A 15,202-nucleotide genomic window follows, 5' to 3' on the forward strand; every position below is an offset into this window, starting at 1 on the left:
TAATGATAATAGGTAGAATTTTGTGCTGGAGTTAGCTATTTAAAACAATTAGTAGTGGTTTCATGATCGGGCAATTCATCTGGTTGGTCATTTTAGAGATGTTAGATTTATTTTTGTTGTCACCGTCTGCATTTCTGATTCTAGTTTTAGATTTGCTTTCAAAGTGTTTATTTTAGAGTTTTGGATTTCCTTTTCTTGTCACTGTGTGCATTGTTGGTGCCGAGAAAGCTGTCTTAATTCACCGGTTTTATTTGTTTAGCTGGTTTTAATGTTTTGCTCCTTTTGTATGGTGGTGTTTTTTGTTTTAGATGTTACCTTTGTAGGTGGTGGTGCCCTCTCGAGTTCTTGTTTTGTCTTGGTTGTTTTGTTCTCTTATGTAGCACTATTTTCTTCTATTTAAGTCTGAGAGAGTTTTAATGAGTTTTATAAGTAGAACTTAATGTTTTAATTAAACAAATTGACCATTACCAAGTAAAAAAAACATATACAAGAAATAAAGATAAAGAAATAGACTAAAGAAAAATTTGACCACAGGAGTCTCATTAGCCAATTGTTAAATTATGACGTACTTCGTTTTCGAACCATGCTCTTCCAAGAATAAGCATGGTGTAAACGTTGCATTGGGTTAAATGTGGTAGTTTAGTTCCTCCTATTAGTCCTATACCGCCTTATTAATTGTAACCAATTGTATCGTGTTCAAGGCAAAAATGTATAGTAATGATTTTTATTCATAAAACTAGATATTGCATAAAAGAATTAAAAAAATACATAAAAGATATAGATTCATCTATTTCATTATAAATGTAATTTTTGTGCATTTAATACATAAAAGAATGAAACATAGCAAAAGAAGTAAGAGATAGAAAAGTTCAATTTTTAAAAAAAACAAGCACTCAATTTTCACATGTCTAACCCTTATCTTAATTGTCATTAATATCCAAATAATAAAAAAGTGTATTGGGAGTGGTAGAAGGTCTCTATATAGTAACCTAATTATATTAATTTCGAAAATGAATATCTAACCACTAATTAATCAAATGGATTTAGTTCCTATAGGATTTAATAGAAAATTGAATTAAAGTATAATTAAAAGCAACAGGTTTTACACTTCCTTACAAAGAACAAAAGCAAATACAACAACTGCAATACTTATTGGCAACAAAAGCCACAAGCACAGTACAATTAAAAATCAACAATCAGCGTCTCCTAATCGGAACTACGGCCGCCCCAAGGCTCTGAGCAAACCCCACCGTTGCAGTTGGAATCACAACACTCCGAACTAGAAACGCAAGAGGAACCGGCCGGACTGCATCCGCAGAACCCGCCCTTGCATTGGCGGCTGCAACAATCGCCGCTAATCGAGCAGGCGGAATAGACCGGTTTGCATCGGCAAACCCCGGAAATGCAACCGCCAAGGCAACAGTCATTATCGGTATCGCATTTGGCATCGGCGACACTACAGCAAACCCCACGATGAGAACAAGCGCCACTGCAACATTTAAAAGCAGTACCAAAGCATTCGGAGCCGAGCGGATCACAAGCTACTGCAACCGAAGCCAGCGTCGCTAAAAGTAGCACCACCGCAATTGCAAACACTATAAAACGAGATTTCTTACTCTCCATAATCTTATTTCCCCAAGAAATTATAATTGGTTTATGTGTTGTTGAAAGTCCCTTAGTTTATATACAGAGGGTGATCATCCGGAGCTCATTAAAATAGATACATATATTTATCTTTCCTATATTATATATACACATGCATCATGTGGGTGATATACATATGAATATTATTATTTTTTTTAATCTTAACGTGGTGCCGTAAAATTCAAACTTCAAAGAGTTGAACAGCATAAATGATATATTATGTAAAATTCAAACTTCAAACGCCTTCTCTGAGTAAATCCGGTGGCCCTGGCTTAGAAGATTTATTGAAGAGGTCGTGTTCAGGCATGATGCATGGCATGCTTTACTAAGATATAATATAGGGTAAAGTACACAATCATCCCCGACTATAGGATATTACTTTATTAAGTCCCTCAACTATTAAAAGTTACAAAATAGTCACCCGATTATTCATTATGTTCCAAACTCGTACTTTTTCGTTAAAAAGTTGGCGTTTGTCTAAGTTGGACGTTAATATGATTATCAGGATGTAATAGTCGTTTGACTATTTTGTAACTTTTGATAGTTGAGAGACTTAATAAAATAATACCCTATAACAAGGACCATTTTGTGTACTTTGCCCTATAATAAAATGAATTAATATTTAAAATATATTCCAACACGACTTACAAAACGTGATTAAATTAATTTAAATTTTTAAAACTTAAATTTAATTATTAAACTAATACTTTAATAATATGTTCATATGATTTTATTCGATTGAGTGCAAAATTCTGATAGAATAGATCATTTATTTATGTTCGTTTACATTAACTAATTATATCACATGTTATTAAACTATGACTATTATTTTTAATTGATTTTTACGATTTTAAATATTTTAATTTTTCTCCAAATCATGACTCTTAAGTTAGATTAATCAACTTTAGAACATTTAAATTTCATATCCAAACAATGAAATTGATTATAAATTGATCATCAAACCTTTGAATATTTCAATTACATTCCCAAATTCATCCTCATATGAAATTAGTTTTAACCATGGTTTAAACTAATTTTTTTTAAACATAATAATAGAGTTTCTCCTAACGATTTTATTGACAGTGGATTTGATTAGCATATACCGATGGTTTGAGATTAAATTGAAATGTTTAAAAGTTTGAGGATCAATTTAGAATAAAATTCATAGTTTTAAGATAAAATTGGAATGTTAAGGACTAATTGAGAATGATAGCTAAATTTTAAAGATAAAATTAAAACATTAAAAAGTTTATGAACAATTTATAATAAAAATATAATTTGAAGACGTGATGCAAAAAAAAATTATAAACGTAACGTGTGGTACAATTAAAACTTTATTTCATGCGTTGAAATAGATATTTCTATGATAATTTATCCTTATTGACTATTATACTTCTACTAAAAAGTCACATAGCCGTCATCAGTTTTTAATAAAACGGGCGAGTGCTAATGTTGGTGATATAATTCGATTTAGATACATTCAATTATAAGTAGACCGCCATAGTTATCTTCTTCTCGAGGCAGTTTCTCTCCGAGCATTGAAGTACACCGCTGCCACTGGAAGTCCCAAACCGTTCTCGGCGGAGAACCTCCTGGTGTTGAAGTAATCCCTTGAAGATGGTGGACTCACCGTTCTTCTTCCTCTCTCTGTTTGAACAGTATGAATGCATATCTGTGGATGCACACTAGCGGATTCGGAGATTCGTAGCTAACAACTTCCCTTCCTGCAATCGGCGTTTAAAAATCCATTTTCAGTCCCGAAAATTCTATAGGTTTTATAGGCCAAAATGAATATCTGGAAACTCACCGAAAGAAGCATTGGTAGTACCAGGAATGTCGGTGACCATCCAGCAACTCAAAGACGACTGACGTTTTAGAAACTGATCATCCCAACTCAACCCCAAACACACAAGAACTGATCATCCCACAAGAACAAGAAGAGAACCGTCTTTCAAATTTTCTACTACCCACAAGAACTTATCATCCCAACTCAACCCCAAACACACAAAATTCCCTTCAAAATTTCCCTTGAGAAGAGACCCTCAGTGAACAAATGGCATCTAGATTCCACAACATCACAGAGACCGCACATACCATCAGTGATCATCCCAACTCGAGCTAATCTGTCTTTTGTAGGCAGCCTACTAAGATGGTCATCCAAACTATAATAGAATATTTCAGTACATGGAAAGGAAACCAAAGAAGTCTATGTCACTTTACCTTGTCCCTTAAAACTCTAATATTATCCCAAATCCATTTACAAATAACCTTAGTCCAATTCAAACCAGAAGCAAACAAGGCCCTTACTTCACCTCTCAACTTTAGCAATCTCTTAAGAATCCAATTGAAGTGAGTCTTGCAGCCCACCTGTCAAAAATCAACACCTTCAACACGTACTTTTTCAACAGAAGTGAGTTTCGATGCAACACTTTTTGATGAAATCTTATTTGGTGAGGAAAAGAAGACAAAAGTTGCAAAGTGTAAGGGTATAAAAAGTCTAGAAAGTGGGTCTCTATGATGAACCGCCATGTGTTTGATACAATATTTACCCAAAATGCTTTTGAAAATGAGTCCAAAACCCCACTGCATACTAGCACCAAATACTGACAGTCTACACTCCTTTTTTAATGTGCTCATCTTCCACGCCCTTTACGCTCCCATTATCTACAGCTTCTTTTCATTTTGTTTGAGCCACCCCACCACTTCTTGTTCAACTTAATCGCTATGGGATAATACTAAATACTCGCTCAAAATTGAATCGTTCAATTTACTATTTAATCTTATAACCTCTAATATACAAAAATTAAATATGTAATTATAGTTCCATTTAGATTAACACTTAGTTTCTTTTTTCAGTTGTCCTCCTAATCGCATATTTGACTCCTAATCGCATATTTGATTTGATAGTAAATCATCGAATAAAGATTTTTTACATATATAAATACTTAAATTTAAATATTAATATTATTTAAATAATATCAAAATATTTATCAGTTAAACTGAATAAATTTTGATTTTCAACAAAAACACGTTCTCGATTATTTCCATGCTCTTGTGGATCAAACAATAGATACCATATTAGAAAATGGTTATATTTTAATTTGATAAGATATAGATTTTGAACTATTAATAAAAGATATACAGGGAAAGATGTCCCGAGAAAGTTCATGAAGAAGGGATGGGTCCCGCTTTCAAAGGTTGCCACGGGTACATTCCGTTCGGATCCATGACTAGATACCCGACCTAAAAAAACTACCCAAAAAAACACCCGAACCAGAGTTCAATTACAGACCCTCTGATTCGCTCGGTGTAACTGCCCAAGCCACGGCGCGTCTTGTATCCCATGATCATCGTTAAGTCCTGGGTTGTCGCAATCCAACGGCTAATTTGATCGTCTCACTCCCACCTGGCTGCTGCAGCTGTAAATGCGTCTCGTCCACCACCTCCACGGGCGGCGGCTGTGCGATTTCCCCTTCTTCCCTGGGGCGTTTTGCCAATCCCCTGATTGGAACGCCGAACAACCTCGGACTAGTTTCTTCGTCCGCTGAGTCTTCCCCTTCGCACGATAATCGCTTTGACGGCAACAAGTTCAACGGTTTCGTCGTCGGCGAGCTGCTATCCGACCGAGAACTAGCGTAATTCGACATCAAACTGAAGATATTATTGCACAAGCTCTTCACCTCTGCTAATTCTTTGTTAAGCTGCACGTTCTCTTTCCTCAATTTTTCGTTTTCTTTCATGAGCTCGGCCATAACTGCCCCTGCTTGGTTAAGCCTGGAAGGCGATGAGCCCGATGAAATAACTGGAGACTGCTCTCTGGAATTGGTCGGAGATATAATAGGCTTTGCCATTGGAATCGTCGCAATCGTCACCGGCGCCACCGTAACAGCCGTGGCAGTTGGCGACGAGATCTTCCGACGCTGGATTTCGCACAAAAGTCGCTTTTCGCCTCGTCGGAAATAATCGTTGGAGAATTCCCATCGATCCGGTACCACTTTCCTAAATCCCTAAAACAATCAATAAAAACACCAAATAATCAACATACGAAATAAGAACTGCAATCTTAGAAAATAAATTTGAGAGATTCTCTTGTTTGCCTCACATAAGTATTGAGCTGACGAACGAAACTAGAGAAATTGTTATGCTTGAAATATTTAGGCAGGAGATCGCGAGCGAAAACCGTGGGGTTCCAAACGATGAAAGTAGATCCGTCGTCGTTCCAAGAAATAACGTCGTCGATCGTGTGATCATCGACCAATTGATAAGTTTTAGTCAAGAAAGGCGTGGGGATAGACCTTTGCGACTCAGTAGCGGCGTCTCCGTTCTGCTCCACCGGCGGCGGAGCCATCAATGGAACAGCAACAACAACAGTAACAATAATAAATTCTCGAAGAAGACTTCTTGGGTAGACTGTATTTTTCTCGGAGGGGAGAAATCTGATTGTTAATTTCTAGAATATTGAGATTTTATGAGGGATCTGATCAGATAAATTGAATAAAAAATAAATAAATGGTGAAGGTAGAAAAGTTGGACGGAACAGAAGAAGAGAGGAAAGAACTAGAAGCTACGTTACGTCTCCACGAGAAACTTCCTAGGCGATTTTATTATTTACACGTGGCATCGCATGACTGGATACCACTCTTTTCTTTATTTTTATCTTGAACATATCGTTTTTAAGTAAACTAAATTTTAAAATATTTTATCATTGTTATCTTCAAGGTATCTTTATACGTTCCGTCCTATTATTAAATTATTTTTAATTAATTTAGAGGGATTATAAAATAATATTTATTAATTTTTTATCATTAATAATAAATATACATATTTTACAGCTAAATTTATTCAAATCCGACGAAAACTGTACAGAGAGTGACCATATTTTTACTACTAAGATATGTGTTTTATATTATTAAATTTGAAATGATGTGATGATGTTTAATAATTCATGTTGATACGACCATCGTCCGAGACAAACTCATTGTCATATAGCCCTTAATCGGAAATCAACCCATCCCTAGTTTCCCACCAAGCCTGAAACTCGAACCAAAATCCTTTACTAAATCGATTATGTCGACACCAGAGTCCGAAAGAGTGCGAACTGGAAGACCGAATCCAAGGTCCACTGCAATAGAGTTCGAAGATCCGAACTCTTAAGTGACGGTCATGACATGGAGGATCTGCCATACATTTAGAATGTCCCGTAGGTCATTGTCTATTTTGTTGATCTTTGATGGATCGATGTTGACGTCGAGAATAGCAGTGCTTGAGTGGAAACCTGCGCAACGAGAGGTGAACTCCAGTATAGGATTGGCGAAAAAAGTAAAACCATCGGTTTCTCAACTGCTACTTGGCATACCACAGGCGTTGGTGGCTACTTTAATGGAGGAGGGCATGGACCTTTACATCGGAAATACAGTCTCGCTTCCATATCATCATCGATGCTGCCAGTCAAATTCTTCAAGCATTAACAATGCATCCCTTTAATTTGAGGTACAAGTGGAATGTTCAATGGCATTATTTTCTTCACTACAATAAAGAATTTAAGTTTTCTTGAATTAATGCTCTGTTTAGTCAAAATAAGTTGGTTGGTAAACGCCAACTTGAAACATTGAATACAGCTTCATGGATGAAAATTCAAAGAAAGTGATATAAGAAATATATATATATATATATATATATATATATCAAATATCATAGGATAATACAATCAACCTATTATAAATTATGCGCATATAATGTGTGGGCATAAAGAAAAATTAAACACGAATCAATAAAAATAGTATGTTTTAATTTCATATATATATATATATATGAAATTAAAACATACTATTTTTATTGATTCGACTATATATATAGCATATGCCATATAATTTGAGTTGGGGTGTGACACATCTTCTCCCATATACTTATAGATCCGTTCCTTATTATATTAACAAGAACATACGTTCAATTTGATTTAATTATAAGAACTTTAATGTATTAGATTAAGAAATTAAAAAGTCGACTCTAATTGCTTAAAAAATAATTATACTTTCGTTGACTTAAACTTTTGAACAGTTTATATAAGTTTAATCGATTATTTTAAAAAAAATAAATTGAAGTAGTATATTGGACCGGCTCAAAATTAAAGAAAAATTTAAAGTCAACCAAATTATAATTGGCATAGTTTCAGTGATGAAAGAAATTATAGATAATAAACAATTTATAATTAATTTCAAAAGTATAACATATAATACTTAATAATATTATTAAATAATATGTATTATGATATAATCAATTGTTAAACTATCATATTGGTATAATATCCAGATATATTTCTTCTTTTATAATCAATCTTCCAAATGCACATATGTTTAAAAGTAATAGGTCTCGTTAATAATCCTCTCTGGCACCTTTTTTTGGGCAAAAGAATTTATTAATATTAAAAGCTTAGATCGAGTGTCTTGTTTGCCTCATTAAAAATCTCCTTAAACCTATTTGGAAGAAAATAGTGTACCTCAACTAGGATATAGCAACAAAGAAAACGTACATGCAATTACAAAACGTCACACGAGACCTAAATGACAAGAAAATCGCAAGATAAAACTACCACCAAGCTTTAAACAACACTAATCTTACCACGCCAGCCTTTGCAAGATGATTCGCCAAACTGTTTTGAGACCTCGAAACATAAAAAACTGAAGACTTGAAACTTCTCGAGATAGGGAATTTGTATCACAAAAATATTCCACCATTTTCATAGACTCGAGAGTGGATTAGCAATCCAGTGCAGAATGACTTGAGAATCAGATTCTACACTCAAGGGGGTTAACCCTAACCACCCTGCTTCCTTGAACACTTGCATGATTGTACGAATAGCTAATAGTTCAGCGAAATCGGATCTTGAATCCAAGATCGGGCCAGAAAAGATAGCCCTAATATCCCTTGCTAAATTTCGAAGAATACGGCCTCCACAGCATTCCCCTAACATCTATCAAGGAGAAAAGAGTACCCAAACTTTATTAGTCATAATAGTTTTTCTTGAATGAATTGATACAAGTACTCGATATGAACAAGTGAAAGGGCAACCACAAAACAACCCAGACCCCTGTCAAAGACCAAACGTTTTACCTTGTATAAGGGGTTCAAAGCAGATAATATATATACCAGACTTTTCGTGCATGCAACGAACAAATGATAAGAGCATAAGTTATCTAAATTATACCCATTCGAGAAGCCTCTCGTATCACTTGACACTCAGTTTTGATACTCTCGTAGTATTTTTGGGAGAGAAAATAGTCTCTCCCTGTACAATGCTTGTAGTTCTTAACTTATAAGACCTTACTAAAAAACAAATATTGCATGCTATCTAAAGGCATGAAGTTATATACATAGAAATGAACGTTTATAAAAATAAACACTTTTTGCAATTTCACGAAATTGAAAATTTGTTAGTGTTAAAATTTCGGACAATAAATTATAAGATAATCACTTAAAAATTTATGTTAAGTCATTAAGGATAAAAAGAAATGAACAATTATAAAATTAAGATGGAAAGAAAAACATTCATATATTAAACAAAATTGAGCTCCCTCTCTTCATTCAACCGAACAATCCTGTCATAACCATTTTTTTCAAAAAACAATTATGATTTTAAATGTGAAAAATTGGTATTTTGAATTAATTTGAATGAAATTGGATAGGAGTTGTCATCAACCTTTAGGTTAGGCAGGTCGAATACCTAAAAACGTCTTTTAAAACAATTTTAAAGAAAAATCATTTTTTAAGACAAAAATGATATGTGTTTACCAGAAATTCGATTTGATGAGTCCGAGAGTCGGTTACGCGTGGGGAATCGAATATAAAGTTAAAATATGATATATTTATTGAGTTTAATTAATTTGCTACGAATTAAATATTAGGAAAAATCTTTAACTTGAAAAGAAATCTCGAGATTAGCAATCCTCCGTCAAGAAAGCTATTTCGACTATTTCTTATCCGTAAAGAATATTCTCTCTTCGATAAAACATGAATCGAATATAAATTGAAAATCGACAATTAAATTAAAACAATAACATTCTTACTGTGATAAACATATATTTATACCTCCTCCTCCTTCAATATTATACTAAAATTCCAACTTGGTTTCTAAAAAATCTTGAAATACGCTCTCTTTGACTTTAGTCAATCATCGATCTCAATTCCAGGCCAGATAGGCTCTTTTAAAGTCAACCGCCTCTAATAATTGCGCTGCCATACGGAAACGTGACATCTCCTATCTAATTATTTTATTCTCATTTCCGGTTTGACGGGTTTACGTATAAGAATTTAGAGACACTGTTCCATTTCGCCGTCGTGCATAAACATTAGATATTGTTTCTACTCTTTTTTTAATTTTTATTTTATTTAAATGCATCACGGTCCTCAAAGTATGAATTCCATTTCATAGTCCCTAAACTTCTAAACGCTCCGATTCTATGCCTCAACTATGACTATTATTCGAAATTAGTCTTCAAACTTTGAATATTTCAATTTCATCCCCAAATTATAACCTTGATTTTTAAACTGGTCCCCAAACATTTTAATATTCCAATTTCATCCCCAAATTATATGTGTATACTAATCACATTCATTGTTAATAAAATCGTTAGCCGAGTTATATTATTATATGTGTGAAAAAAATAAAATTTAAGTTAAACTATGGCTGAAACTCAACCATCACCATTGCTGCCAGCCAGAATAGAACCATAGACCTGTTGTTAAAGCGTAATGAGGACAACCACAAAGGACCGTGGTTGAAACTAATTACGTATTTGGATGAAATTAAGGATGAAATTGGAAAATTCAAAAGTTTGGGGACCAATATAATGAGAGTCATAGTTTATGGATGAAATTGAAATTTTCAAAAGTTTAAGGAATAATTTAGAATGAAAGTCATAATTTGGGGATGAAATTGGAATATTTAAAAGTTTAAGGATCAATTTAAAATGAGAGTATATTTTAGGGACATATGATGCAATTAACTCTTTTATTCTTTTAATTTTAGTTTTTATTTGAACAATAGCCATTGATATGTTAAATCAACTTTTTAGCATAAAATATTGATATTAAAAAATTTCAATAAGTGTTGGTGCAAGTGGTTAAGATTCAGGAATTTGAGTTTGTAAGACCAAACTTAAATCCTACTATCGTCACTTTGATGGACAATCTATAAATTCCAATTGCGTCTTAGAATGCCCTCCTTGAACTAGAGATTCTCCTAATCTAAACTTTTTGTGTAAAAAAAATCTAATAACGTTTAATAACGAGATGAAACCCCGAAAAGAAAATTTTGTAATTGTTGGACCAATATCATTATTTTGTACATTTCAACATCCAAATCAATAAGTTCCGAGCAAGAAAAAAACAAGAGTAAAATCTGCCCTGAATAAATCTGCAAATTTCATAGTCAAAGGATGAGCTGAATGAATGATCCAAAATCATATACAAAACACTTATCGTGCACAGGTTTTCAACTATATTATGATAAAAATTTATCATCACTGTCCTCTGCTAAAGGATATATTATAAATAGCTTCGTTGTTTGATTTGTAAACCAAGAAATAAAAAAAATAAGCTGAAGATATGAAGTCCTGTTTGTGTTCAATGTTAACCCCTCTTGTTTTGGCTGCTCTCTTCTCGTTTTCATTCGCAGCTTTGCCTCATCAGGATTTTCTCCGCTGCCTTTCTCTTCGTTCTGATGATTATTCTTCCATTTCCAAAGTTGTTTTCACCCCCACGAATCCTTCCTATGAATCTGTTTTGGACGCTTCGATATGGAATCTCAGGTTCAACTCAACGGATACACCGAAGCCTTTGGTTATTGTAACACCAACGAAGATATCCCATGTTCAGGCGACGATTTATTGCTCCAGAAAACATGGGCTGCAGACAAGAACCAGAAGCGGCGGCCATGATTACGAAGGTCTTTCTTTCGTTGCCAAAGTCCCCTTCGTCATCGTCGACTTGGTTAATTTCCGAGCAGTGGAGGTTGATGTTGAAAACAGAGTTGCATGGGTTCAATCCGGTGCAATTCTTGGCGAACTTTACTACAGAATCGCTGAAAAAAGTAGAGCTCTCGCCTTCCCAGGTGGCATTTTCCATACCATCGGTGTTGGCGGCCATATCAGCGGTGGGGGTTTTGGGTTATTATTCAGAAAATACGGTACTGCCGCTGATAATGTGATAGACGCTCAATTCATTGATGTAGAAGGAAGGATTCTTGACAGAAAATCTATGGGGGAAGATTTGTTCTGGGCGATTCGAGGCGGTGGCGGTGGCAGCTTCGGGATTGTCCTTGCATGGAAATTATGTCTCGTTCCCGTTCCGGCTACCTTGACGGAGTTTACCGTCAGCCGGACCCTTGAACAAAACGCGACCGAACTTGTCCATCGTTGGCAATCCATCGCTCATGATCTTCCCGATGGAATGTACCCCAATGTTGCATTAAGAAGCATCAAGTCAACTCAAGACGGGACCAAAACAGTTGTAGCTATATTTAGTTCGTTGTTTCTGGGCACCATTGACGAGCTTCTTCCGATAATGCACAATCAATTTCCGGAGTTAGAATTATCGAGACAAAATTGCAGAGAAATGAGTTGGATTGAGTCGATTCTTTACGAAACTGGAATCCAAAACCAGCCCTTGGAAATTCTGCTTAACAGGACTTTCAGGACCCCCCTTGATAACCCTTTTTACAAAATCAAATCCGATTATGTAAAGGAACCCATCTCTGAAGCAGGATTGAAAGGGTTGTTTTCTCGTCTCACCGAAGAAGCCGCAGCTTCGACCTCCATCGTCTTCTTCGCCTATGGTGGGATCATGGATCGAATACCGGAGGACGCAACCCCTTTTCCTCATCGAACCGGAAATTTGTACAAAATCTTTTACAACGTCGGCTGGCAAGAAGAAAACAAGGTGAATTCACAAATATACCTCGATTGGGCTCGAAGGACTTACGATTATATGACTCCTTTTGTTTCGAAATCACCAAGAGAAGCTTATATTAACTATAGGGATCTGGACATTGGTTCCAACAACATAGGTTATACAAGCTATGCACAGGCCAGTATTTGGGGTCATAAATATTTCAAGGATAATTTCGACAGATTAGTGCATGTGAAGACGACGATTGATCCAGACAATTTCTTCAAACATGAACAGAGCATCCCTACTTTGTACTAAAATGAGGTGAAGAAGAAGATTGCTCCTAATTTGTATGAACAGATTAGTGCATGTGAAAGTGATTAATCGATAGTGTATTATATATTGTGGATCACATTTATTGTTATAGTAGTGTGTGAAAGTGACATTATTGGTTTTAAAGCTTTATTTATTTATTTATTTTATTTTGTGTGGATAATTGAATTATTGACTAGACTTTCTCTATAACTATTAACCAATCTTGAACGTGTACGATTATTTCACAAATATAAGTAACTTTTGAGTATGTTTGACCAAAATAATGACGTAGTTTACGTTATTTGAGTGGAGAGAAAATCCAAACTTTGAACCTTTAATATAAAAACTCAACGTCTAATCAATGAGTTAAATTAAAAATTTTAATAAATTTAACCTACGCAATCGATGGCTTCACAATTAGTGTTTTGGACCAACGGTTACTTCGTATGGTAAACAGTTTGAAATCGTTTAAGTAATGTCTCAGGTTCGAGTTTTTATGTATATAGAAAATCTTCACTGAGAGACTCACCTACCAAACCCAGATGTATGACTCGGTCGATCTAGATTAATCAAAGTAAATTCTTAAACTAGATGGCAGCAAAAAAAAAAATAGTAGTGTTCGGGGGCATAGTTAGCCTGATCAACAATTGCAGCCCAAGATAGTTCTTTAGCACCTGCATCAACCACAATCCCAGCTGAGTTCTCACCATCCACCTCTATTTGGGTTTCAAGAGACTGCTCACGTATCTGAAAACCCATAAGGCCTACATTCTCTATTTGCCTCATGAAATTTTTCTCCACTGCCCTTCCCTTTGTTCAAATGATTCTTCTTCCATTTCCAAAGTAATTTTCACACGAACAAATTCTTCATATAAATCTGTTTTGGATTCTACGATATAGAATCTCAGGTTCAACACATATCGTCCATCGATAAGTGTGACATGTGATATATTATAAGCCCCAAAATTTTAGAGCCCATATTTTACTTACAAAGGTTTACTTACAAATAAGATTGCTAAATAAGGTGGCAGTGGTGGCCAGTGTTTTCTTATCTATTTGTATTTGTATTTATCTAATACTAAATCTAATTTTTAATATTTATTTTTTTATTAATTTGATTCCTGTTATTTTTAATTAAATATTTTTTTTGGTCAAATAATTTGGAATTTTCATGACATTGACTATCAAAACTAATTAATGATAAATAATTCATAGACAATTTAAAAAAAATTATTAATAGAATTACAAGCTTTGTGATTTCATCTACATTTTTGCTTCTAGAATACATACACACTCTCACAAGAACAAAAAGTTTTATATTTTCTTCTTTATATATATATATATATATTAATTTTTGTGTTATTTTGTTTTATAAATCTTTTGTCTTCCAATGAAATATAGATATTTTTTCAGTGATGGAACTTCATCGGTTCTAAACGGAGCCTGGATGCTTCAATTTATCAGTCTAACCAAGCCAATCATAAATCATTCTATTGATAATATTAATCTGGATACCCCAAAAAATGAAATGGATCTTTAATTGCACTTCAAGCTACAATTTTTTGATAATTCAATTAATCTTTTTTTGGCTAAACAGAAGATATCTCGATCGGGTGAGAGAACGGAGGAATCTCATATTGACCCAATATATTTGACAAGTCGCACTATACGACGGGTCAAGGGGAGCTTGGTCCCCGCCAATTATTTTTTAAGTGTTAATCAATATTAAATATATATATATATATATTTAAAAAATAAAGAAAAAATTACTAGCTCCCCTCAATTAAAAAAAATATTTTAACCTCCACTATAATAAATTTCTCGTTCTCTAGTTAAACTTAACAATGTATCTCTAATGATGTTTATTTGATCATCTTATTAATCTATCTTTTAAGTTAAACTATCAAAATGACTCTCTTTGTTAGTAAGTACTCATAATCGTTTCAATTTATTATTAAAATTTTTAGGGCTGCTAAACTACTATGACTTTCATGTTAGTAAGTACTCATAATCATTTCAGTTTAATATTAAAACTTTTAGGGCTGCTAAGCGATGATGATATATCTATGATTGATGTATTTTGATAGCAAGTTCGATGGTTTCTTGTTCAAGTGATGAGAACGTGCATATTTGTGTGAATTTTCTATGTACAAGTAAACTTATATGACGTGACATATTTTGTTATGATAATGCGAGTGCCATAAGTCACTAGAGGTATGTTATGATGATATAAAACTTGTTCGGGATTAGTATGGTGCACATGAGTAATTTTCATTAGAAATCGGAAGCAAATTGATGTCTTAAGCCAAAGTACGGATATCCATGTTCAAATTTTCTTACAAATGTCATTTGCTTTTCA

General features: G+C 34.1%; 2 protein-coding genes and 1 pseudogene across 2 annotated transcripts; 1 reads left to right on the forward strand and 2 right to left on the reverse strand.

Moving 5' to 3' along the window:
• Positions 1-3,145: 3,145 nt before the first annotated feature.
• On the reverse strand, positions 3,146-4,173 carry LOC120207246 (annotated as a pseudogene).
• A 635-nt stretch (positions 4,174-4,808) lies between these two features.
• On the reverse strand, positions 4,809-6,150 carry LOC120207245 (heat stress transcription factor B-2a-like). Its single transcript, XM_039206760.1, is given in 3 exon segments — positions 4,809-5,027; positions 5,029-5,651; positions 5,747-6,150. Coding segments are annotated over 3 exon segments (972 nt in total). The 5' UTR covers positions 5,993-6,150; the 3' UTR covers positions 4,809-4,924.
• A 5,071-nt stretch (positions 6,151-11,221) lies between these two features.
• On the forward strand, positions 11,222-12,847 carry LOC120207243 (berberine bridge enzyme-like 8). The gene has a single exon (XM_039206758.1). It carries the CDS (start codon positions 11,248-11,250, stop codon positions 12,844-12,846), a length of 1,599 nt encoding a protein of 532 aa, XP_039062689.1. The 5' UTR covers positions 11,222-11,247; the 3' UTR covers position 12,847.
• Positions 12,848-15,202: the final 2,355 nt, after the last annotated feature.

The sequence above is a fragment of the Hibiscus syriacus genome, unplaced genomic scaffold, assembly GCF_006381635.1.
Source record: "Hibiscus syriacus cultivar Baekdansim isolate YM2019G1 unplaced genomic scaffold, ASM638163v2 tig00014408_pilon, whole genome shotgun sequence".
NCBI lineage: Eukaryota > Viridiplantae > Streptophyta > Magnoliopsida > Malvales > Malvaceae > Hibiscus > Hibiscus syriacus.